The 21,024-nt window shown below is 50.5% G+C and overlaps 10 protein-coding genes across 10 annotated transcripts; 7 read left to right on the plus strand and 3 right to left on the minus strand.

Moving 5' to 3' along the window:
- Positions 1–788: 788 nt before the first annotated feature.
- Positions 789–2,398, plus strand: N7459_000914 (phosphotransferase family protein; the record flags this gene model as incomplete). The annotated part of the gene is made up of 3 exons (XM_056940099.1): positions 789–989; positions 1,041–1,422; positions 1,476–2,398. 3 exons carry the CDS (start codon positions 789–791, stop codon positions 2,396–2,398), a joined length of 1,506 nt encoding a protein of 501 aa, XP_056804379.1.
- Positions 2,399–2,925: 527 nt separating this feature from the next.
- Positions 2,926–3,602, minus strand: N7459_000915 (uncharacterized protein; the record flags this gene model as incomplete). Its single annotated transcript, XM_056940100.1, has 2 exons — positions 2,926–3,451; positions 3,517–3,602. 2 exons carry the CDS (start codon positions 3,600–3,602, stop codon positions 2,926–2,928), a joined length of 612 nt encoding a protein of 203 aa, XP_056804380.1.
- A 571-nt stretch (positions 3,603–4,173) lies between these two features.
- On the plus strand, positions 4,174–4,590 carry N7459_000916 (uncharacterized protein; the record flags this gene model as incomplete). Its single annotated transcript, XM_056940101.1, has 1 exon — positions 4,174–4,590. The coding sequence occupies one exon, from the start codon at positions 4,174–4,176 to the stop codon at positions 4,588–4,590; it is 417 nt and encodes a 138-aa protein (XP_056804381.1).
- An 892-nt stretch (positions 4,591–5,482) lies between these two features.
- On the plus strand, positions 5,483–7,380 carry N7459_000917 (Z-like Ser/Thr protein phosphatase; the record flags this gene model as incomplete). The annotated part of the gene is made up of 3 exons (XM_056940102.1): positions 5,483–5,939; positions 5,998–7,178; positions 7,234–7,380. The coding sequence occupies 3 exons, from the start codon at positions 5,483–5,485 to the stop codon at positions 7,378–7,380; spliced, it is 1,785 nt and encodes a 594-aa protein (XP_056804382.1).
- Positions 7,381–8,536: 1,156 nt separating this feature from the next.
- On the plus strand, positions 8,537–9,556 carry N7459_000918 (glycosyltransferase family 32 protein; the record flags this gene model as incomplete). Its single annotated transcript, XM_056940103.1, has 2 exons — positions 8,537–8,645; positions 8,691–9,556. 2 exons carry the CDS (start codon positions 8,537–8,539, stop codon positions 9,554–9,556), a joined length of 975 nt encoding a protein of 324 aa, XP_056804383.1.
- Positions 9,557–10,137: 581 nt separating this feature from the next.
- On the minus strand, positions 10,138–10,742 carry N7459_000919 (uncharacterized protein; the record flags this gene model as incomplete). Its single annotated transcript, XM_056940104.1, has 2 exons — positions 10,138–10,526; positions 10,586–10,742. 2 exons carry the CDS (start codon positions 10,740–10,742, stop codon positions 10,138–10,140), a joined length of 546 nt encoding a protein of 181 aa, XP_056804384.1.
- A 1,311-nt stretch (positions 10,743–12,053) lies between these two features.
- On the plus strand, positions 12,054–13,910 carry N7459_000920 (uncharacterized protein; the record flags this gene model as incomplete). The annotated part of the gene is made up of 4 exons (XM_056940105.1): positions 12,054–12,363; positions 12,420–12,715; positions 12,776–13,675; positions 13,737–13,910. 4 exons carry the CDS (start codon positions 12,054–12,056, stop codon positions 13,908–13,910), a joined length of 1,680 nt encoding a protein of 559 aa, XP_056804385.1.
- Positions 13,911–14,962: 1,052 nt separating this feature from the next.
- On the plus strand, positions 14,963–15,839 carry N7459_000921 (uncharacterized protein; the record flags this gene model as incomplete). Its single annotated transcript, XM_056940106.1, has 2 exons — positions 14,963–15,207; positions 15,260–15,839. The coding sequence occupies 2 exons, from the start codon at positions 14,963–14,965 to the stop codon at positions 15,837–15,839; spliced, it is 825 nt and encodes a 274-aa protein (XP_056804386.1).
- Positions 15,840–16,615: 776 nt separating this feature from the next.
- Positions 16,616–18,531, plus strand: N7459_000922 (alpha-keto acid decarboxylase family protein; the record flags this gene model as incomplete). The annotated part of the gene is made up of 4 exons (XM_056940107.1): positions 16,616–16,808; positions 16,877–18,110; positions 18,168–18,378; positions 18,445–18,531. 4 exons carry the CDS (start codon positions 16,616–16,618, stop codon positions 18,529–18,531), a joined length of 1,725 nt encoding a protein of 574 aa, XP_056804387.1.
- A 794-nt stretch (positions 18,532–19,325) lies between these two features.
- N7459_000923 (uncharacterized protein) lies at positions 19,326–20,470 on the minus strand (the record flags this gene model as incomplete). The annotated part of the gene is made up of 4 exons (XM_056940108.1): positions 19,326–19,685; positions 19,733–19,953; positions 20,106–20,272; positions 20,334–20,470. 4 exons carry the CDS (start codon positions 20,468–20,470, stop codon positions 19,326–19,328), a joined length of 885 nt encoding a protein of 294 aa, XP_056804388.1.
- Between the last annotated feature and the right edge of the window lie 554 nt (positions 20,471–21,024).

Below are 21,024 nucleotides of genomic sequence, written 5' to 3' on the forward strand. Positions count from 1 at the left end.
AACGTGTAGTGGATATTATACAAGGGACGCGAAAGAAGGATGTAGGCGGACTGGCTCACAATGACAGCGTTTACGACTACCTAGGTAGTAGACCCAAAAATAAATATGCAGACAATACATGAGAACTGATAATCTGAAAAGAGGTGTCACTTGAAAGCAAGCTAGGAATTCATATTCAGTCAATTCGTCGGTGTCATGCACCACCTCGCCCTTGAACAGAATTTGATATTCTCCATCATTGGCCACGCCAGTATGCTGACTTTGGCCGATGGGTATATATTATGAGAGTCAGACGGGTAAATGGAGGGGTTATGATCTGCAGGAATGCCCGAAAGGTGAGAACATGCGATTCATCCGGACTTATAGCGGAGTTCCCACTTGTCAGAAAAGGAGGGGACCCGAGAAATCAAGGAGAAGTCTGAGTTGCTATTTCGCCCAATCTGCTAATTTAGGGGCTTGGAAAGGATAAACTATTAATGCGAGTCTCCACACACTCATTCCGACACCACTGGACATACACATGATCTGTGTTATTTAACCCCTTGGACTCCTCAACCAGGACCACCACACGAAGAAAGAGAGCAGTTTCTTCCACCATGACGTACAGGCTTTTGCTTCCGTCTACCCTTTCTCGCAGGATAAAGCCTCCGTGGATTCGACCCAGAAAAGCCTTAAGCAGATCATTCCACAAAGACTGGAACTCCGTCGACGACTTCTTCAACTACACCAGGGGCCGCTTTGTTTCAGAAGAAAAACACCAGCTCGCTATTCGTCAGGTGCATTTTGATATGAATGAGCTTGCAAAACTCGCCGCGGACTCAGTTGGCGCAGAAGAATGTATTCAAGTTGAAAAATTCCCAGATGGCATGTTCAACAAATCTTTTCTTTTCACCATGGGAAATGGTGCTCAGGTTGTGGGAAAGGTGCCAAATCCCAACGCTGGGCAGGCACATTATACGACAGCGAGTGAGGTCGCCACAATGGACTTTGTAAGCTATACGTATCCCAGTGCCCAGACAACTAGTACTTATTTGTCACAGATGCGAAATATACTTGGTACTCCTGTTCCACGTGTCCTTGCTTGGTGTTCCAAAGCAAAACAGACCTCTGTTGGCGCTGAATACATAATCATGGAAAAGGCCGAAGGGGCTCAGCTTAGCAATTTCTGGCCGGGGATGGAGATTGAAAGCCGCCTCGAAATTGTGAAAGCGATGTCGAGATATCAGAAGTCTTGGATGTCTACCTCTTTCACAAAATACGGCAGCCTTTACTATTCACCTGATCTTACCCATAATGCAGAGTGCTTTTTAGTAAACACTCATGGCATTCCAACCAAGGAACCTCGTTTTGCTATCGGACCATCTACAGGGAGAGATCAAGTGGATCATTCGAGGATTGGGATTGATTTTGATCGTGGTCCTTGTGAGCTACCTTTCTATTTCTACAACATGATTCCCTACTTACATGAGGCTTAGGGGATAGCGCTCTCCAGTATCGGCGTGCGGTTGGATTTCGAGAGATTGCCTGCATCCAAAATATTGCAGAACTTCCCCGATCACCTGTGACTCTTTGTGGACCTCGAACATATTGCCCATCCCGATCAAAGAAGCTAGATGCAGTGCATAGCTACCTTCAGCTAGTGCAATATCTCCTACCGACGAACCAGTCTATTGCGGCTCCCTTCCTTTGGCATGGCGATCTTCATACCGAAAATATATTTGTCAATCCCGAATGTCCAACGGAAATTTTGGGTATTATAGATTGGCAATCAACTGAAATACTGCCTTTATTCGATCATGCCCGACAGCCATGTTTCTTGGACTATGATGGCCCCCAGATCAATAGCCTTAGGCCGCCAGATTATCCTAAGAATCTCGATAAACTGTCGCTTGCCGAGCAACACGAAGCTAAAAGTCTCTATTTCAAGATGTCTCTCTCTGCGTTATACAAGACCCTTATATCTCTTGACAACCCGACGCTCTACAAAGCTATGGAATTCCGCCAGACACGTTGTTTTGATTTGTTACTTCTTGCACAGAATCTACTCGTCGATGGCGAGGCATTATATCGAGCGACTGTCATGGAGCTAGAAGAAGAATGGTCAAATATCCCGAGTGTTCAAGCTTTTGGGTATCCTCCATTTCCGCTTCAGCTTTCTGCCAGTGAGATTCAGTCCCTTGAGAATGATGTTGCTGGCGCGATTCGGGGAATGGAGTTATTAGGTGAACTGAAAGAGTCACTCGGCGATTTCTGGCCGGAGAAGGGAATTGTTCGGCATGACCAGTATGACCAGACAAAGGCGCTCTTGCGGAAAGCCAAACCCAAAGTTCTTGACCAACTTGCCTGTTGCGGACAAGAACGGACTGTCTCGGATAATTTGTGGCCGTTTGACAATTGAGTGGAGACCACAGAATATGCACTGTTGTCATAAGCAGGTTTCATTTAATCAAGTTTACTGTCTGTACGAGTCTTGGGGCTATTATAGGCAGACTGTCTACGAAAGCCTAGCCTTCCAATCCCTGTCTTGAATTAGTCCCCGAGCACTAATGTCCATCTATAGGCATCCTATTTCATTTTCTCACCCAAAGCGCCTATGCGAGTCTCTTAGCTGTAAGAGCTCTCTTCGTATTTCTAATAGTTCGGCAATCTTGTAGCCTCTTCCTAACAGGTGGCCAGCCCAGATACACCTAGCCAAGTTCATACTGTGCATTATCACCAATAGTGTGGGCAATCAGCATCCGCAAGAGGTCTAGCGAGACCAGGCAATCCCGGAAAACAGAAAATGGAGAAATATGATATACTTCACAACGTATATATAAAAGATTTGACTCGGCTTCAGAAGAAGGATTATCCCGTTCTTTGAACGGACCAATGAGTTATCTCGTTAGCAAAGCCAAATTCAACACCCTGATTTTCGCAAATTCTTTACACATGTGCAAATGCCTCCTTCGAGGACTCGGCCACCCCCCAGTTCTTCTTCTTCCACTGCCATTCTTGTTCCCCAGGAAGCAACTCCATCTGATAGAACTGCAGCACGATCTTACGCAAGGAGGGGAAATCGTGAGCGCGAACTTCTAGCAAACCTCGAAGCTGAGACTCGAGCATAGTGTACTCCGTCATGTCAGTCTTGGCCAGCCAAAGTAACTCAATATTTGGCGGAAGAATATCTCGGAGCGACTGGCTCCGCTCCTGGCCATTCTTGGAATCCAGCAAATTGCGCACCGGCATGCGGAGCTCTCGTAGCGTCGTGAAATCCACTAAGCTTCCAAAAAACGCCTGGTCTTCGGCTTCCCGGCGCTCAAGAGCCTCGCAGTCAATATCTGCGAGGAACTTGGTGATCCCGACGTCATTCAGTCGCAAAACCTTCAAACTGTGTTTCTGGGTGGACAGAGTTTTGTGGAATGGCTGGCACCGATAGCTCCAATAGGCTTCTTCGTAAATTGCTAAGTTACTGTGTTGATACTCGAAGTATTTTCAAGATTGGCACATGAGGTGATGAGCTCGACCGCTCCATACCTGCAGTTGGACCCATGCAAAACAATCTTACGCACAGTCGAAAGTCCTGTCTGTGGCTCCGTAGCAGGTCGAATATGTTGATCCATATCTGTCGGTTCCTCGTGTACGCCACTGAGGTGCAAGGCTCACATTGCTGGGAGTTAAAGAAACGGGATGAGTTCTCGTGCTGGAGAGCGCTCGTAGTCATCCCAGATTCTCACCGTGAGTTTCTTTAGTCGTTGCAATGACCGAGGCTTCCATGAATTTGAGGCTTTTTGTGTCATTCGAGATACCGCCTCGATGACGAGATCGCTATTGGAACAGTTCCAGAACAGATCAAGATGTTTCAGATTAGAAAGAGCAGGAAGAACAAATGCGAGCCAAGCATATGTGTCTGCATTGTCTAGCTCGTCCTTCCAGAATTCTAGCTGGTCTTCATTCTCTGTGAAACTGTCTAGGACCTCGGGACAGAGGGTGCGACTGTAGTGGCCACCCGTGATGGAGTAACTAGCGAAATCTGAGAAATCTGGGATATTGAGCTCCCATAGGGTAGACGCAAGAAGTGAATTCCTTCGGATAGCTTTGCCGAACTCTGGTAGGGCCTCAGGGGTAGTAATAGTGACACTCGAATACACCGTGCAAGCAAGCGCTGTATTCCAATTTCGACAAACCTAGGCCATGACAGGAGACCGACGCTCCTGCTGGGACCGCCTGCGACCGATCTTGACAATGAAGTTTACCAAAGCCTTGCTGCGCGTCCTGACAGACGTTGCAATTCTGGTTGGACTTCTTTTCAGCATGATTGTCAGCCCGTTGACGATCGTCGCGTTCGTCGCATGGATCGAATGGTCCATTTACAACGATGGACCCCAACAGGAAAATCCCCAGCAGGTCGGACAATGGTCATATTTAGTGTCTATTGGTCTTCTTCTCATCTCCGCTGCCATTCTTATGCTCAAGTATCGACTGGCCTCGGCATCTGAATTGGACACCGAGATAGCGCGGCTAAGAAAGCATCTGGTTGGACTAGAGCAGAGAAGGGAAGAACTATTGGGGGAAGAAACAGCCAGAGTGGCACCAGTGGAGGAACCATGAGAATCCTGAATATGAGAGAGTGTTTGATAGGTGATCCTAGTCGATCCGTGGCCGTAAATTCAGAACAATGGGATTGATCCACCGACGCTGACAACTATCTGCGGCGGCGCCCCTACTTTCATAATCTGGCTCTTCTGAATATTGCGCCTAGACTAGCTTTTGCCACTTGGTGGTCCCAGGCTGACTTTTTATGGGTCTCTCCCGAGATATCCGGGGGTGTCTGGAGAAACGAACATCTCCACCAACTGCGCCGACGGGGATCAACGAAGCTCCACAGAGAAGGAGATCTCTCAACTGGCTAAACAAGAAGTGAGAAATGGGTGGCGATGGAAATTTGGAAGGGTCGTCAGCATTCATAAGCTGCTATCGCCGGTTGATCTACCGGGATTCTCATGTGAAAGTAGAGTGAAGTTTGGGCGCTCCACTCCGACCTCAATGAAACGTAATGAGTGAATGATTTTCTGCACTCTTCTGAGCTTGCACTGCCAAGCCTCTTGGCTCGAACCTTGCTCTGGATCTTCAGCTTTGAGGCGATCCAGGGAGCTTGGGTGGTGGTGTAGATACCGGATATGGGCATGCGCTCACGAGGAAGATCCGATCGACCGATAAATATCAAAGGAAACAGACCTTGGATAGCAGTAGGAATGACTCATACGATCATCCAGATCATTCATAGCTCGGGGTTCTGGGCGTTCGGGCAGTGTTGCACGTCTTGCCTCGCCCATTCGCCATTTTTAACCCCGCATGGATCCAGCCCAGCTTGGCAGAGCAGGCAGCCCTGGAGCCAATGGTGCGATTATAAGCGATTGGCAAAGCTAACTGTGAAGGAGTGGTTCGTCGTTCATAAATCAGTCTGCTTGGTCTTTCCCACCTTCATCCATCTACAGCTGTCATGGCGGCCCTTTCGGAGTTGCGAAGGGACCACCTCCACAAGTTCAAAGACGTGATAGCATCTAAGGGTCTCGAGCGCCATGAAAATGAGGTATCTTCCAAGTTGTGGAACGACGAGCTTATTCGATTCCAGACGTGGGTTGGTCGCGATGAGAATCGAGATCAGGAACCGCTAGCCACTTCGTCGACTGGAGATCAGCCACTGGCGATGGAGATGGAGGCGCGTCTGGGGAGATTGCAACAATTGCTCCAGGAGATTCAAGGCATTCTCCAACAGGAGCATCAGCACGAAGGAAACAAATATATTTCTGACGAGACTGAGATTGATGTTGCGCATGTCGACGATGTCACCCAGATCCCCCAACTCTACAAGGAGCTAGTCGAAACAATCGATCATCTCGAGCGAACTTCCAACTCGCTGCGAATGCAGTCGAATCAACAGCCCCAGGAGCAACGAGGTACATCTCTAAGATAGAATATTGTTCGTATTAAATAGCGCTGATTTGGTTTATTTAGAGTTGGAAGTGCCATCGAAGAGCGCCGCCGGCTCCCAGGATCCTCGGCTCAATAAGAAGCTCAACAACACGTTCAACCATGTCATCACCGCCGACCCTTCTACTGTCGATACAGCCGCTCCCATATTCAAATCACCGCTCAAAGATCCACAAATTGAACATCTCAACTCACATCCGGGGCCACATGGTGAAATATCCGACGAGAAACGGGATCCGACCCAACTCGAGCTCCCGGTAGAAACCCTACCCGCCGATAAGTTCTTGACCATCACGGCACAAGTCTATGAGTCCATCCTGATCAAGAAACAAAATCAACTCAAGCCCGTTCTGGACTTTGTGTCGATCGGTGCTTTGGAGACTCCCCGGTCCCCGAGACTGGGAAACCTGGATTTGGACGGCATGATCGCGCGGCTGCTCGAGGCTGGACTATCCGGTAAAGCCACCAAGAGCATCTGCCTGACTCCCACAGAAATCGACAATATCTGTTCCAACAGTCGAGAACTTTTCCTGTCCCAACCGGTCCTTCTGGAATTGTCCGCCCCTGTCAAGATCGTGGGCGACATTCACGGCCAATATACCGACCTCCTCCGACTCTTCGCTATGTGCGGCTATCCTCCTGCCACAAACTACCTTTTCTTAGGGGACTACGTCGACCGGGGAAAGCAAAGCTTAGAGACTATTCTGTTGCTGCTTTGCTACAAACTCAAGTACCCGGAGAACTTCTTCCTGCTGCGAGGTAACCACGAGTGCGCTAACGTCACGCGAGTATACGGATTCTACGACGAGTGCAAGCGTCGGTCAAGTCTCAGGATTTGGAAGATCTTCATCGACACTTTCAACTGTCTACCCATTGCCGCGGTGGTCGCAGATAAGATCTTCTGTGTCCACGGCGGTCTCTCTCCTCGCCTGTCCCATATCGATGACATCCGAGCGATCGAGCGCCCCGTTGAAGTCCCTGACTACGGGCTGTTGAATGACCTCCTGTGGAGTGATCCGGATAACATCCCGGACGACTGGAGGCCTAATGACCGCGGTGTTAGCTGCCGATTTGGAAGGGGGCCGATCAAGCGATTCCTTCAAACACACAATTTTGATTTGATATGCCGGGCACATGCAGTAGTGGAAGACGGTTATGAGTTTTTCAATAACCGGTCGTTAGTGACGGTATTCTCGGCGCCGAATGTGAGTTTCACTGGTGAACGCCCTTGATAGCCCCCCTCTAACGCTCTGTCATCAGTATACCGGTGAATTCGATAATTGTGGTGGGATTATGTCAATCTCTAAGGAGTTGCTCTGCAGCTTTCAGATTCTCAAGCCGCTCAACACAATTCCCCCCAAAGGTCGATTCAGGAAGAGCTGGGATGGATTACGAAATATATTCTAAGCGTCCTGAGCATTCGTTCCTTCACTGCTTGTACTTGCATTATGTTCCATCGGAGTGGATGCATCTATTTTGAATGTACACGAATCAATCTCCATGGCACCAGCATTGGCTTTTAGGTGCTGATGATTATCATGTTTTCATGGGTTTATCATAATCTCTCTGCCTTCCACCAAGATACATGTCTATTAACATGATTTTCAGGCGCCCTATCAATTTGGAGGTGACACAGTCTAATACATTCGCCGGCCATGACAGAAAAAACATCTCAAGGAAGCCGCATCCACTGACCAGACGAGTAGACCCTGCAAGATTGAATGTGGCCCCAAAGGTTCTGCAAACCACCTGCCTATCATAGGTAGACCTTGCCCTAGAATATGCAGGATCTTCGTTAATGGCGTGCCTTACCTAGATACTGGTCGCCTGAGCCTAGCCACTCAGCACTGCCTCACTCTCGAAGAGTTTAACAGGTAATTGAGTGGACTTGTCACATATACTGGGTGGACCGCTAGGGGTGCACTGAGGGGTAAATGTGTCGGCGACGGATTTAAAGTGTATATTTATAGTCGGCGGGGAAGTTATCAGGGGATAAATACAGGAATGAGACTTGGCTGATATGTGCAGTGAAGCGGCTGACTGGGTAGTGTATGTTTGGAGAATTTGGTTTATACAAGAATGCTGTCTTTAAAGAATGATGACTGCCGTTTTTTCTTTTTTTCTTCTTTTAAGGCCGGAGAGTCGGGTTGTAGATTGCTCAACTTGGGTTGACAATTCAGGATACTATATCCACTTCGTATTTCTATATATAAATTTGCGAAAGCAACCAATAGTATTATGCATCCATTTGGCCTGATCTATCCATATTTCACAATTAGAAGTGATACCAAGGCCGTATCATTCTGAAAGCGATATCTGAGGACAGCTCCCCAAAGGCCGCAGGACGCTGTCCCTCCTGAAATCCTGGAACACTTTGCTAGCCAAACTTCCTCTATAAACACTTTGAAGCTCCAGTGATAGGTCAAAACTCCATCCATTCTATTTTCTTTGTTAAATTAAGGGAGCTTGTATCCTGTACCACCAACGGGTGTTCTATCATCCTCTGCATCCATCTTCTCGCATACCCACCGAACAGCTCTATTTCCTGAACGTGTTTCTCCCGATGTTGCCGCTGCAGGTCCTGAGGACTTCACGCTTTGTGCGTTTGGTCGTCGCTGTGATCACTTTCACCGCACTCTTTTACTCTTTGAGCAGGACCTGGGAATCAACACGTCAACTACTCCTAGGCTTAACAACCCAGCAGCCTCAGTTTCCAGTAATGCCCAAACCAGAAAGTCCAGTTTCCGACACCACAATGGCATTTCCGACCAAAATCTGGCACTCAGCCCGAACCGAGTCTCTTTCAGCGACACAACGTGAATGGGTCGATAGTTGGACAAAGAAGAACCCATTCTACCGCCAAGAACTTCTGACCGACCAGTCGAGCACATCCTTTGTTCGGGAGCACTTTTCCAAGACCCGGCCAGACATCGTCGACGTGTACGAATCCCTCCCGATCCCGATCTTGCGCGCCGATCTCCTCCGTTACTTGATCATACTCGCCAAGGGTGGCGTGTGGAGCGACCTGGATGTCACTTGCGAGAAGAACGTCACGGACTGGGTTCCGCCGAAATACCAGAACCAGAACATCGATATGGTTGTTGGGTTGGAGTTTGATGTGGAATGGCACGGCCCAGGCACAGAGGTGGCATCCCAGTTCTGCAACTGGGTGTTTATGGCGAAGAAATCCTCACGCAATCTACTCGTGATTGTGGATTCTGTCGTCGCCACCATCAGGGACATCGCGGCCGCCAACGGTGTGCAGGTTGAAGATCTCACGCTCGACATGCTTCCGATTGATGTGGTCAATGTGACTGGGCCCAAGATCATGACGATCGCGCTAATGGAAAGTCTGGGCAAGCTCTTGGGTCGGGAAGTGGACGATCGCGACTTCTCGGGTATTAAGCGACCGAAACTGGTTGGCGATGTGTTGATCATGCCGGGAGTGTCTTTTGCGGCGGCTCAGAATGGGTATCCCACAGACCAGGGGGATGCGCTTGTGTCGCATCACTACGAAGGCAGCTGGAAGAAGGCCAATGCTGAAGCGAAGGCGAGGAAGGCGCAAAAGACGGGCGCAAAATAGAGAACCAAAATCAAATCCTTGACTGGCATGGTGGCCAAAGGTGTTGTGGACCAAGACAACAGTCAGTAAGACAATTCTGTTTCCGATCCCAGTCTATGTGTTGCCGTTTTGTCGCTGGTGACTACTTGTCTCGTCTTTGGCTTCATCGTCTTGGCCATGATTATGACTTATCATGGTAGGATATCCACGACGTACAAGTGGTAACATTTATGGTGGTAGCTCATAGATTATTGACCCTCTATCGTATGTTTTATTCAGGTGATAGAAATGATTGATTCAAATTTGAGCTACTGCACTTGTCATTCCTCATCTTCGCCCTTTCCCTTGTTGCCACTTGAGGGCTTAATATGTTTTCTGATGCTTGGATCTGAATCTAACCCCAAGGGACCGTAGATTGCAAGTGAATGGTGTCTTTAGTTAAAATCAAGTTTATTAAAGTTCCAAAGTAGTGGTCACTGGTAGAAAACACTAGACGTCCACGTTTTGAAATAAAAGCTGAGACAATAAGACCAGGCCAGGAGCCAGACTCTGACCCGGACTGGTCGCTCAATCCACGCAAAATTCCCCGTTGACCGGCTCTATCACGAGTCTTCCGATCCTTTCACAACCACAGGAAAAGCACCATTTGGTGAGCTATCATCCACTGTCCAAGTCAAAGCATAAACTTTGTCGACACTCGTCTCCTTGGCCCAGAACTGGGCCTCCAGGAGACTGTTGTTGTTGAAAACCAGCTGCGAGGCGAACAGAGCAAAGCCCGACACAGTCCCGTTCACGTAAGCGGCTCTGGTGATGGGAATAACACCGACGGCGTAATTCTTGCGATCCATGATATACATGGAGCCGGCCTTGGTGCCGTTGACAAACGTGGCGTTCGCGATCCAGCATTCACCGGTAATGCTGGCCAGGTCCCATTTCAACGGGATGAGGTTGGCATCAGTGTTTGTTGGGTCCTGGGTGATGTATAGATGGCCTGGGCCACAATGATGCTGTTAGTCCAAACCGAATAGGCGGAAGCGTACTTGGGCATACCATCGTCAACCCCGTATGCAATTGGCCAGGACGAAGAGTTGGTGCCGTAGGCGTAGAGAGTGGCGTTGGTTTCGGCACCGCGTTTCGCATGCTGGTGGTAGGCTGCCCCAAGGCCAACCTGTAGGAACAGAAGGGAGAAAAATGCTTGCAGACGCATTTTGGATCGTTGAATGATGGAATGCACCAAACCACCAACACCACACGACAGCCTGGACGAGAGTCAAAAAGGGGAGGAACTGGCCGAGTGAATCTTGCAGTCCGGCAGGACAAGATGGAAACTAAAAGATTACAGATAAAAATGAACCCAAAATTCAATCCCGCAACGACATTGTAAATCTATCTTGCAAAAAGGGGCCCCGCCGTTGTCGAGAGCCGCAAGTGGTCGGCGATCTAGTACGCTGACTACGCAGTCCATAGTCCCTATTAGCAGTCAGTGATAAGGCTAGAATTGAGTTCTGCCATGTCCAAGGGTATACGTAGGACGTGCCGATCAAGCGTAGAACAAGGCTCGGGGCATACTCGGCGGGATCGCGAAGTGGAGCAAAATCAGGATTCTCCTGGAGTGCGAATGGCTGGTCTACGATTCTACTCCACATAGTTAGTTCCGAGACTCTTGGCGCCGTCCTAGTCCTACGTGTGTGGTGATGAATCTTCTTCGTCAGCCACTGCACCGCCAAGTCCCTTCGTTTCACGCCCTTTATCACTGATTCGTTCCTCTGATTTAGCTCAAAAAAAGGGTGACCTAGTGGGACTGGGCGAGCGGGCCAGAGATGGCTATAGATAGCGTGCAGGCTAGATCCCGAAACTTGCCCTATGATCTATAGATAGCCGTCGGGTTGCCTCCCAGCAGTGACTGCAAAGGCTTGGAATCTCAGATCGCCACGAGCCGTCCCGTTCTAGAGACAAATGCCGATGTGAGTCTAGTCTAGTTCCGACGCCAAGAATGTCGATAGGGGGCTTTGTAGCAGTTCTTCGATGGGCTTATCGCGAGGCAGTCAACCAACTTGCGTAGGCTGGGAGTCATCTATACTCCGTTCAAGACATCCTGCGCATGCGAAGTTCTCACTTTGCTAGATGGATCGACTCAAAGGACGAGTGTCTAGGCCTAGAACCTTGATATCTAGCTTTTCTAGATGACCCGCGTTCGGACAAGCCAGGGCCCGCCATAGTGAACCGTACCACTAATCCCACCATCGCTCCAGAAAAGTAGTCGGGCACGACGATCGTGGCTTGTGGGGAAGTTCAAGTCGATTAGCCGGTCAGTGGAAAAAAACGAATGCATGGCTGAGCGTCCAAGACGACTGCGCGTCCTGCCCTACTGCATCTAACCTCGAGTTATAAACTAGGGCAGAGTGACATCGGGGCTTTTTCAAAGTACTCGCTCTGCGTCGCTCTTTATTTCACGCCCATCTGACCTCTAGTCACTCGTTCTGCAGATTGACCGTCGAAAGATCGGTGACCAGTCAAGATGCGTCTATCTTCTTTTCTCATCTCATCACTCGCTGCATTGCCCGGTATCCTGGGAGCGTCAGTGCCTCTCCAGCATCCGCGAAGTACAGGATGTGTGAACAGCCCCTCAAACCGAGCATGCTGGAGGGACGGATTTGATCTGTCGACCAACTACTACGACCAGGTGCCTGATACTGGCGTCGTGCGCGAGTACTGGTTCAATGTCGAAAACACGACCGCAGCGCCCGATGGCGTCGAGATGCCTGTGCAGCTCATCAATGGATCGTTCCCAGGTCCCACCATTATCGCCGACTGGGGCGACACGGTTGGTAGGTGGAAGACGATTGCGAGAATGTGTGCTGGATGAACTAACCACCATGGATAGTTGTGCACGTCAAAAACTCTTTGCAATCCAACGGCACCGGTCTGCATTTCCACGGCATCCGCCAGAATTGGACCGATGCCATGGACGGTGTTCCTAGCATCACCCAGTGTCCCATTGCCCCCGGGGATTCCTACACCTATCGCTGGCGCGCGGTGGAATACGGCACTGGGTGGTATCACTCGCATTTCTACGTCCAGGCTTGGGATGGAGTGTTTGGTGGAATCATCATCAACGGACCAGCCACTGCCAACTACGACGTTGATCTCGGTCACGTCTTCTTGAACGACTGGTATCATGTAAGTGGACGAACCCGCCCTTCTTCGCGAGGGAACTAAGGGACGTGCTGATGAACAAAGGCAACGGCCGATCAATTGGTCCTCAAGGCAGCGACTGGTGGCCCTCCGAGTGCGCCTAACGGTTTGATCAATGGAACCAACGTCTGGGGAACGACCGGATCGCGTTGGTCCACGACGTTCACCCCGGGGACCCGATATCGCATGCGAGTGTTGAATGCAGCGGCCGACCAGCACTTCCGATTCATGATCGACAACCACACCCTCGAAGTCATCGCCAACGACTTTGTCCCCATCGTCCCTTTCAACACCACGCAGCTCAGCATCGGCATGGGCCAGCGCTACGATGTCATCGTCACGGCAAAGCAGCTGACCAGTGGGAACTTCTGGCTCCGTGCGATTCCCCAATCCGCCTGCTCCGAGAGCGACGCGACCGACAAGGTCAAGGGTATCATTCGCTACGGCTCTTCCACTGCAGATCCAACCACGTCGGCATACAGCTACACGGACTCCTGTGCGGATGAGGATCCCTCCAACCTCGTGCCGTACCTTGCGATCAACGCCTCGGACACGTACGCCTACAGCGACGACGAGAACGTCCAAGTCCAGGTGACTGACAATGCGCTGCTGTGGCTGATGAACAAGACGAGCTTTCACACCCAATGGGAGTATCCTACTCTGTTGCAGGTCGCAGAGGGCAACCGAACCTGGCTTGCTAAGCAGCGCGTCATTCACCTGCCGGGTGCCGAGAAATGGGTGTACATGGTGATCCATTCGCCCTTTGCCCAAGACCACCCGATGCATCTTCACGGACACGACTTTTGGGTGCTGAACTCCGGTTATGGCAACTTTGATTCGTCGATGACCGACAGCCTCACCCTCGTAAACGCGCCGCGCAGAGACGTTGTCATGCTGCCTGCAAGTGGATACGTGGTGATTGCCCTGAAGACCAACAACCCCGGTGTAAGTCCTTCCCCGTCAAATATCTTTATGATCATACATTAACAACTCATCCCCATGATAGGTCTGGCTGATGCATTGCCACATTGCCTGGCACACCTCCGAGGGTTTCGCCGTGCAGCTGCTTGAGCGGGCACCCGAGATCGAGTTTGACTATGCGACACTCAACCGCACATGCAGAAACTGGGACCACTACGTCCATGCAGATGATGTGACCCAGTATGATTCAGGGGTATAATGGGATTGCATCCTGTGAAGGAAGGGCGGATATCCTGACTATAAGCGCTCGTTTGAACTGGACATAATTTAATTCCACCTTTCTTTGCAACCCTTCTCAGATGCATCTGTACCAAGCCCTCCTCCCTGCGGTATCGCGATCCATACTTCGATATAGTTATGTGTCGACTGCTGGAATCAGTTGGAAAAGTCGGCTGGTGTGATATCGAATCCTTCGGCCCCCACAACGGACGTTGCAAAGTCTGCGTCTCGGACAAGCCGCCACTTGTCTGACAAGACAAGGATCGCAACCAAGTCGTCTTCTCTGAAACGTTTAATTCACTTCCCGAAAGCTTGACTTTGCTAGCACGATCTCCAGACACTCCCTAGGCACGAGCTCGATCAGAACAATCCACTTCAATTCGCTTGGAGCCCCGGCTACAACCACGGAAGAACGGGCCCAGGGTTCTAGGAAAATCCAGCTCGCTAATTTGCTCGCTCTCGCCTTGACTCCTCAATGAGATGAGACTCTAAGACTCGCTTAACTACATCGAGACCGGCGGCGCCCGCGCTCCAATCGCAACGCGCGCTAGACGCCACCACGCCGCTTGGCAGGGACCGTTCCTCCCATCTCAGGGCCTTCGATGCTTCTGGCTGGCTCAGTCTTTTCAACGCTAGCTCCAATCCAGTCATTAATGCGCCCCGGTGCGCTCGGGGTTCCCAGACGGGCTTCGCTGGCCGAGGAGCCTCAATCCGTAAGCAATGGTTTTAAAGAAGATGGATTCCCGGATCCCCGGATCTCCAGCAAAGTCGACTTCGACTCTCACGAGGCCGTTTCACCCAAATGCGCGCCTCTCAGATCCTGCAGATTGCGCTATGCGGTCTTTCCTCCGCCTCTGGGCTGAATGTGCGCGGCGATGGGAATGATCCCTCGTTGAATTTCCGACCGGCCTCGGTCAAAGGATTAGGCTCGATCTATTATTGGGTCGGATCGTCAGTGCTACTTGGATTTAAGCTCACCGGGCCATTCTTGGCTGCTAGACTGACATCCGACGCAGATACTACAATGGAACCATGCAGGTCGAATACACTCCCTATGGCGGCGACGCCGCGAACGAGACCGGATGCTCCAACATTCGCAACCAAAAGTTCACTTTCACCTTCGACACGATCCTCGCCATCACCGAGCGGGACCAATATAATCTGGGCAACAACCCGGTCAATGCCTTTTTGGTCGTGTGGCCCGAGAACGGCCCCTTGTATCTCGACAGCGAGCCCACGAACATCGCCGATAATCAGTGGTCATTATTTTCTTCCACGTAAGTTCTTGCAGCTGGCGCTGTTGTTGGAGCTCTTGTTGACAGGATATAGGCCCGACTATACCGCGACGGCGGTCTCCTATGTCAAGCCCAACTTCAACCTCACCCTCGAGAAAACCCAACAGGCACCTTATAACCTCTCCAGCACCCTGACCTCATACTATGGGGAGACTCCGTTGGACTGGAACATGACCAACTGCAATTCCAGCGACGTTGTCAAGTGGACCGGCAACCTGATCAACCAGAAGCTGTGGAAGTCCCTGGGCTTCAACACTTCCTACCCCGACCCAGTGCTCAGCATGCAATTTGACGCTGAAACAGCCAACCTGACCATCGACGGCTACTTTGAGTCCACACCGGTTGGGAATGCCAGTTTCAATGAAGATGGTCTGGCAGTGCCTGGCAAGATTCACATGTCATTCTCGGGCTCTTTGGACGCATACCACTCCGATGATCTGGTGAATAACAGCGCCACCCCTGTTTGGCTGAAGACTGTTGGGTTCCAAAACAACTCGCAGAATATTGGCTATAATCACAGCAAGTCTGGTGCGACAGAGAGTGCGCACGGCTCTGGAGTTTGGGCACTTGCCGCTTCTGTTCTTGCGCTCTCAGTTGCCACCCTGTATATATAATGCATGTATTCGTGAGCTCTTTAATGACCGAATAACCGAAAGCAATGAATAGGATGCGATTCTACCACCTCCCGCCACGAGACCATGGTCCGTCCTTACTGGTATTCATGTTCGAGGCCGGCTGCACCCTGCCCCACGGCTCACTGCTCACAATGGCCCATTGGACGGGGAAGCTGGGATTTGCATCCGACATGTCGACGATGCGTAGTCGTGAACGACGAAGCGAGGTGGGATCGGAAAAGGAGGTATATAGATCACACCGAAAACGACCTGGATCTTAGCATACCGACCCCTTTTATATGAAACTCCATTCTCATAATCCCTGGTGATATCTCCAGCTTTGTATACCTCGGTAATATACACCGAGACTGCGGCGCCATGGTCTCTCGGCGCATCAACGGGCACCACCGAGATTCGGTAATCGACTCAGCTTCGCCGATGCTTGAAAAAGCACAAGGCAGGATTCTGTAAGACGGGCTCCGTGATCGGAGAGCCACTCGGTTGCTCAAATCTCCGGAGCTATCTCCGAGTCAGATTGTCATTTCTAGCTCTCGGGCCGTATCGGACTCGGCACGCATTCCGTTCGGATTCAGTATTGTTGACAGTGCGGCTTGCCGACGAGAACCGCCGGGTCTTCACGGAATAGACGGAGACGTTGGATAAAATGTCTCGACCCGGTATAAAAGCAGGCCCGTCACTTGAGGTTTTCGAGTCATGTTTTGATATACTTCGCATATATATCACCATCTAAGCTCTCGCCTCCTTCGTCAGACGCCATGGCATCAGAAACTACTGCCAACGTGCAGATCGACAATCCAACCGATGTAGCAGAATACTTGTTCCGGCGTCTGCATGAGGTTGGGATTCGCGCCGTGCACGGCCTGCCAGGCGATTTCAACCTCGCTGCTCTCGACTACCTGCCCAGTTGCGGTCTCGACTGGGTTGGCAACTGCAACGAACTTAATGCCGGTGCGTCTCTTCTCCATAGCACCGAATACCTCTGCATCAGCCCTTCTGACACTCTACTTTTCTTCCAGGCTATGCTGCGGACGGCTATGCCCGTGTCAACGGGATTGGAGCCTTGGTCACCACCTTTGGCGTGGGCGAGCTGTCTGCCGTCAATGCTATGGCAGGTGCCTATTCGGAGTTCGTCCCTGTCATCCATATAGTGGGCCAGCCGACTACGAAGTCTCAGCGGGACAAGATGCTCCTTCATCACACGCTGGGTAATGGGGACTTTGATGCTTTTGCCAAAATCAGTGCTGCGATCTCTTGTTACGTTGCACGGTTGAATAATCCCGTCGATGCGGCCAGTCAAATTGACGCTGCCATCCGAGAGTGCTGGGTTCATAGTCGTCCTGTTTATATTACCTTGCCGTCGGACATGGTCGCCGCCAAAGTAAACGGAGACCGACTGAAGGTACCTATCGACCTCTCCCTCCCCCCTAACGACCGTGAGAAAGAGGATTATGTCGTGGAGGTCGTGCTCAAGTACCTCCAAGCGGCGAAGAACCCTATCATCCTCGTCGATGGGTGTGCCATTCGGCATAGGGTGCTCGACGAGGTACATGATCTTGTGGATGTCTTGGGGGTGCCGACATTTGTTGCGCCTATGGGTAAAGGGGCTGTGGATGAAACCCACAAGAGCTTTTGTGGAGTCTATGCTGGGGACGCATCAAGCCCTGGAGTGGCCAAAGCCGTTGAATCGTCCGACCTGATCCTCAGTATCGGCGCGATCAAGTCGGATTTCAACACAGCCGGTTTCACCTACCGCACGTCCCAGCTGAACAGCATCGACTTCCACAGCACTTATATCCAGGTGCGCCACTCCGAGTATCTCGGAGTTCACATGAAGGGCGTATTGCGGAAGGTAATTGAGAAAATTAGCGCTCGTGGTATCACCCTAGCCACTGCTGTCCCTTCTCCCTCTAGCACACCTCCCATCGGCGAAGAGACCAATGACCAGGTTATTACACATTCTTGGCTATGGCCCATGCTGGGTCAATGGCTGCGGCCGAAGGATATCGTTCTGACAGAGACCGGTACTGCAAGCTTCGGTGTTTGGGGCACCAAGTTCCCTGCGCAGGTGACCGCGATCAGCCAAGTGCTCTGGGGGAGTATTGGCTACTCTCTGGGTGCATGCCAGGGCGCTGCTCTCGCCGCCAAGGAGCAGCAGAACCGACGAACAATGCTGTTCATTGGCGATGGCAGTATCCAGTTAACGGTGCAAGAGCTGAGCACGATGCTTCGGCTCAGATTGAATCCTATCGTGTAGGTCTCGGTGACCGCTGTGGACCAGCATCCGGTGCTGACAGCGTATTTCTTCAGGTTCGTTATATGCAACGAGGGCTACACTATCGAGCGCTATATTCACGGGTGGGAGGCGATCTACAATGACATCCAGCCGTGGGACTATGCGAAGATTCCCACCGTCTTCGGTGGTGCGGACGATGGGTATAAGGGGTATCGGATTCAGACTAGGGATGAGCTCATGCGACTGTTTGCCGACGAGGAATTCACGTCGTCTCCGAAACTTCGGGTATGGGCTCTGCGTTTCTTTGAATATAGGCTACGCGAACTATGTCGGCTAACTTGGGCTTTCTAGTTGGTCGAACTGTACATGCCTCGCGAAGACGCGCCCTCTGCGCTGAAATTGACCGCCGAGGCTACGGCCGCTCGAAACGAGAAATAGAAAGGGCTGTGTGGTTTCCCTTGAGGAATTATTGGCATTAGGGGCAGAATAGATGGTCATTGAGAGATGGATATAGGACGGTTCCAGACGTAGTTGAAGGCTTTAGCGTGGTGATGAGGTGTACAGGTAGTGGTTCCAAGGTTGTATAGTGTACGCGCGAAGCAGCATCGGAAGCCGTCATATCTGACAACTTGGGATGCCAGTCAAAGTCAAGATCCTAACACTACACGTATATTCGGTTGTCTTTGGTGTCATGACTGTGGGGAAATCGTGCAAGTATTCCACGGTGTGGTAGATACTGTGAAGTTATACGTGCATAGTAGTGACCGCTACCCAATATCCAACGCCTTCTGGCATAGGTGCTGTAATTATAGCTCCCAGGAGCAAGCGGGATCGTGCCTCCGAGCTCTAACTTTGTGCCCTACCCGGCCTAGACTGTTCCCGCCACCTTGAAACAGCTATCCTCTTGCGTCAATGTTTGACCAGCTCACCCATTCAAGATCAGTCTATATACATGATAGTAGATGCAAGGCGGATGTGGACGAAAGGTTGCGCATGACAAGGGGAGAAACCACGGGCGTGGCCAGGTCGCCACAACTTATGATACTTTCATTTTGACTCACTGAATACTAATAGCCAATCCAACACAACTAAGGCATGGTTTATTAGCAGTCCCTCAATCTATATTAGGGTGTTTCAAGATAGTGTTCGTGAAAGATTTCGCGAGAATATAAGGTTAACAGTAGTGTTCTGACTTCGAATATCGCTGTAGCAGGTTTCAACCCTACGCCTTTTCAAATAGCTTGGCTAAACCAACAGTGCTCAAGTGCCTGTTTGGCGGTGATCCTTCTAGCTGGATCGAGGTTCGTCATCTTTTCCACGAGATCCCTGAATTCTGGCTCAACATAGTTCCAAGATCCGAAAGGTTCTCTGGGGTTCCCCGAGGAGAAGTTGCTGGCAAGCGTCATCAAGTGCCCATGAAGAGGATTATCTTCCCCTATATGCTTCAGAAACCCAGCAAGGCCCTCCTCGTCGGCAAAATAAGATATATGCCTCTGGAGAACATAGCGCCAGGAGTCCGATGCATGAAGTTGGTAGTCGCTGACGCGAAAAACCATCTCGTTAAGCATGACGTAAATCATCTGAAGAGGGTACTGGCATTTAGTGAGACGGAAAAGGTTCATGGGAGGGACAGGCGCACCACAATTGCAAAAGAAAACACGTCTGAGGCTTGGTTCTGGCGAGATCGGCACCAACTTTCAGGGCTCCTCCAGATAGCATTTCCACAGAGAGGGCCTCTCAGCCATTTCCCAGGTGGCACAAGAACGGTATCCTCAAGGTCCGAGATCTGAACATTTTTGATGATCATTTCGCCCTGGATGTCCTCACCATAGTCAACAAGAACATTGTTGGGTTTAATATCTGTTTGAAGTCAGTAGTGTGAAAACAACATTGGGGCCGCTTAAGCTTCCCGTTGTGAAGAACGCTTCGCTCGTGCATATCAGCCAGCCCACGCAGTGCGCATCGAAGTATGTAGATTCTCGTCTCTCGAGATAGAGGGCTTCGGCTCAAACGAAGCAAGTCTCCGGCAAGGAATGGGTAAATAAACAAATCAAAATCTGGGACAGTGTCGACTACCGCTCGCACATTGGGACAAGATGCCAGTTGTTTCTGCAAGTCCAACTGATACTCAAACTCGCCCGGGATCATATTCTTGATTATGTAGCTCCCTTCATCAGCGCTGTTCGCCGTCCCAGGATTAGCATCGATGCCACAAGCGCTGGATGCATAAGGACCCATACAGTGCACGATACACGCATAACAGGGGCTTTCTGCGATCTGCGAGAATTTCTTCAATCCTGTACGTTCGACCAGAGTCACCCTTGAGTTGTGCGCCTAAAGGGAAAGGCTCCTCATGAGACTGCACAGCAGTAGACATCGCGTATCGTCTAGAAAATTGTCGACAAAGACAGGGGCGACGGGACGCCGATGGCAAATTTCTCGTTAGGAGTAATGGCGATAATGAGGGGGAGTAAGAAACCCCACGAGTTATTACCGTATAAATCAGCATAGTAGAGGAAAGAGAAAGCCTGTTCTCCGATTAGGGGAGGAGAGGTTTAATGAAATCATCCAAGACCAGGGGACTTGCGCCAGATCATGTGATTCAAAATATGTAAACATAGCCAATGGAAATCATCAAGTCCCCAGATTCTCAATTGAAGCGGATGAATCATACCGCCATTCCGACAATATGTCCATCCAGGGATGCAGATCACACCTCGCTATTGCTTTTCGGGTACCTGTATAGGTACTGAAGGAAAGGTCAGGGACCAGTCGATGAATCAGGTGTAGCTGAAGGAAAGGAAGGTAAGGGATCCTGTCTATAGATAGAGACCTATAGAGAAGGGAAATACAGAAGACTAGTAGTGATCAGAAAACTAGTAGATAGAGATTGACTATGTAAAATTCCAATGATCCGGAGGAAAGAGAAGA

Source organism: Penicillium hispanicum (genome assembly GCF_028827665.1).
Source record: "Penicillium hispanicum strain IBT 35686 chromosome Unknown utg000001l_segment0_segment0, whole genome shotgun sequence".
NCBI lineage: Eukaryota > Fungi > Ascomycota > Eurotiomycetes > Eurotiales > Aspergillaceae > Penicillium > Penicillium hispanicum.